Genomic DNA, 2539 nt, shown 5'->3' with positions numbered 1-2539 from the left:
CTAATTTCACCAAAAAATTTTAAAGAAAAAAATAGAATAAAAGATAAATTTGAATATTTAAAAATTAGTACGACAAAAAATTTACTTTTATAACAGGATAGATTTAGATTTTAGAAACGTATTACTTAAGTTAATTCTTTTCCTAAGGCACTCACCATGCAATTCTATTTTGATTGGTTTTTATATTTTTGTAAATTTTTAACGATCGATCTTACAATTAAATAATTGATAAGAATGATTTATTTGTCTTAATTGATTTCTCAATAACAGTTTAAATACTTCAATCCTTTCTTTTCTTAATGACAACTTATAATTTGAAAAAAAAAGAAAAAAACCTTTTAATTTGTGAGAGAGTTTAAAAGTTTTAGAGGAAAGATTAATTTACTTTACTAATATACTTGAAAAAGTTGAATCATGCCATCTGCAAGTCTTTTCAGGAAAAGACGATGGATCAAAATCCTGCCGGGCAGAAGCCTTGAATACTTTTCTTAGTAGGAATCCACCACATTCTAACATGAATTTGAAGGCGAATAGTAGATAAAATTGATCAAACTCATCAATTTATTTCGAAATTTAGAAAGCACGATCACATTCCCCGGGGCAGATGATCAACAAACTTACAAGGATTAACTAAACCAAACCATAACACAGGATTTCATGCAGGAAATCTTTATTCACACAAATTCATCTTGACAGACCGGGAGTGCACACCAGATAATAGCCAAAATAGCAAGGCTCCTCGGATTGACCAACTGGATTTGATTAGTTGTCTGACGGATTCTCAATGATCTTGATACCACCAATAGTAACGCCGGGCCCCTGATGCCTGGGAACCAGCGTTACCACAATGCTGTCATCGTCGCTGATATCCATGTCGTCGTAAAGTTCCGTCAGCTTCATCCTGATGGTGCTCGTGGCGGTTTTGTTGGGGGTTTTGTGTGGCACCTGAGCGTACGTCCCAAGGTATGCCGCCTTGTCGAGCTCGGTGGCGTTGTCGTCCTCATCGTTCACGAAAACATCGAACTTAAGGAACTTCGTTGTATCGACTGTTATGTTTTCCAGCACCAGCAACTCGTCGGCTTTGCCCTTCTTTGTTTTGTCGACTTGGAAGCGGACAACTTTGTCAAGATTCAGAGGGAACAGGGTGGAGGCCTTCGGGGCAGTACTGCTCGTTCTAAGGACCTTGGCCTTGGCCGTCTGCCGCGGAGGTCTGTAGTCCAGCCACGGCAGGTCGATTCTTTCGAAATCATATCCCATTCTCAGGTTATCCAAACAGTCCTTGACAGTGACGCGCACGAGCTGAGCATTCTCATCGTAGAACAAGAAGGCAGCGTTGAGGAAATCAGGGTCAGTAATCCTCTTGTCCGGGACTTTGTTGCTGGGCAAGAAATATTGCCACAATGTCCACATGCGGTCCACATTAGCGTGGTGGCAGTAAAACAACGGGTCCCGACCTGCCGAGTAGAAGTTCCCCAAGTCCTCGCGGGTGGGCTGGTTCGGATCTCCAACCCAGATATGAACAGATGTGTGAGATCCACGTTCAGAGGATCCGCCACCTTTAGGTTTGCCGCCTTCGCGGAGAGGCTGCCCCATGAAGTCATAGACGTTTGCGTTAACACGAATCATCTCACTGTACATAATGGTAAGGTTATTGGCCACCAACTGAAGCGGGTCAGTGACTTGGGTGTTTCCAAGATCCACCACGGCGGGCGGGAGGCTGGCAGGGTCTCGCTTTTCGTCATAGAGAGCGGACCTAGGATCCACGAACATGGGCGGCATGGTCATGCCCTTAGGATTGTCCCAGTTCCAAAATGGCAAGGCGAAAGTGGGATCACCAATCAATTTCCCCAAGATCCTCTCGTAGAAATAGAGGTACCATCTGTGGAAAGGGAAGAAAAGCCAAGATTCGTGGACTTGAAGGTCCAGCGTGCCCTGTCCCGGCTGGTCATAAGCGCCATTGCAGTAAGCACAGTGAATATTAGCCTGCTGTAGGAAATTACGTGGGTCGTCTTGTGGCAGACGTTTCATCCGATCTATGGCCATGTTGTACTTGAATATGTATTCAGGGGAAACCCTATGAGCAGATGGCCTGATTTTCATCTGGAAAACAGGGGGAAGCTTATAATCAATGATTCTTTGAGTAACCGGGGGGCAACAACTGAACTCTACAGGTTTCTGGTTCGCGGCGTTTGTAGCAACGCCACACTTGTCCAGCTCCGGCGGTTGTATGGGATTTGCGGAGGCCCCCGGAGTGGAAACCAGGTTGGTTGCACCGTACAGGCCGCCTAAACCAAGAAGCATGTTCCTCCTGTCGACCTTCCCCTGGGGAGTGTCATCGACGGAGTCGTTTTTGTTTGGGGCGGTGGCGCAAGAAACCTGGAGACGGGGGCTGCGCTTTGCATGGGTGAGGAAATGTGATGGCTTCGCAAAGAGAGGCTGGGCAGAGGGAAGAGGAAGGGTGGCGGAGATAGTGGTGGCGCAGGGAAGATGAGAAGATGCCATGGCGAGTGGCTTTCTGGTGTGGTTTCTGCTGTGATGG

General features: G+C 45.8%; 1 protein-coding gene across 1 annotated transcript; it reads right to left on the bottom strand.

Moving 5' to 3' along the window:
• Positions 544-2539, bottom strand: LOC105165516 (polyphenol oxidase I, chloroplastic-like). The gene has a single exon (XM_011084555.2). It carries the CDS (start codon positions 2500-2502, stop codon positions 763-765), a length of 1740 nt encoding a protein of 579 aa, XP_011082857.1. The 5' UTR covers positions 2503-2539; the 3' UTR covers positions 544-762.

Source organism: Sesamum indicum, linkage group LG6 (assembly GCF_000512975.1).
Source record: "Sesamum indicum cultivar Zhongzhi No. 13 linkage group LG6, S_indicum_v1.0, whole genome shotgun sequence".
In the NCBI taxonomy this organism is placed as follows: Eukaryota; Viridiplantae; Streptophyta; class Magnoliopsida; order Lamiales; family Pedaliaceae; genus Sesamum; species Sesamum indicum.
Note: the sequence above shows the minus strand (reverse complement) of the source record. Positions and strands in the feature narration are given on the sequence as shown.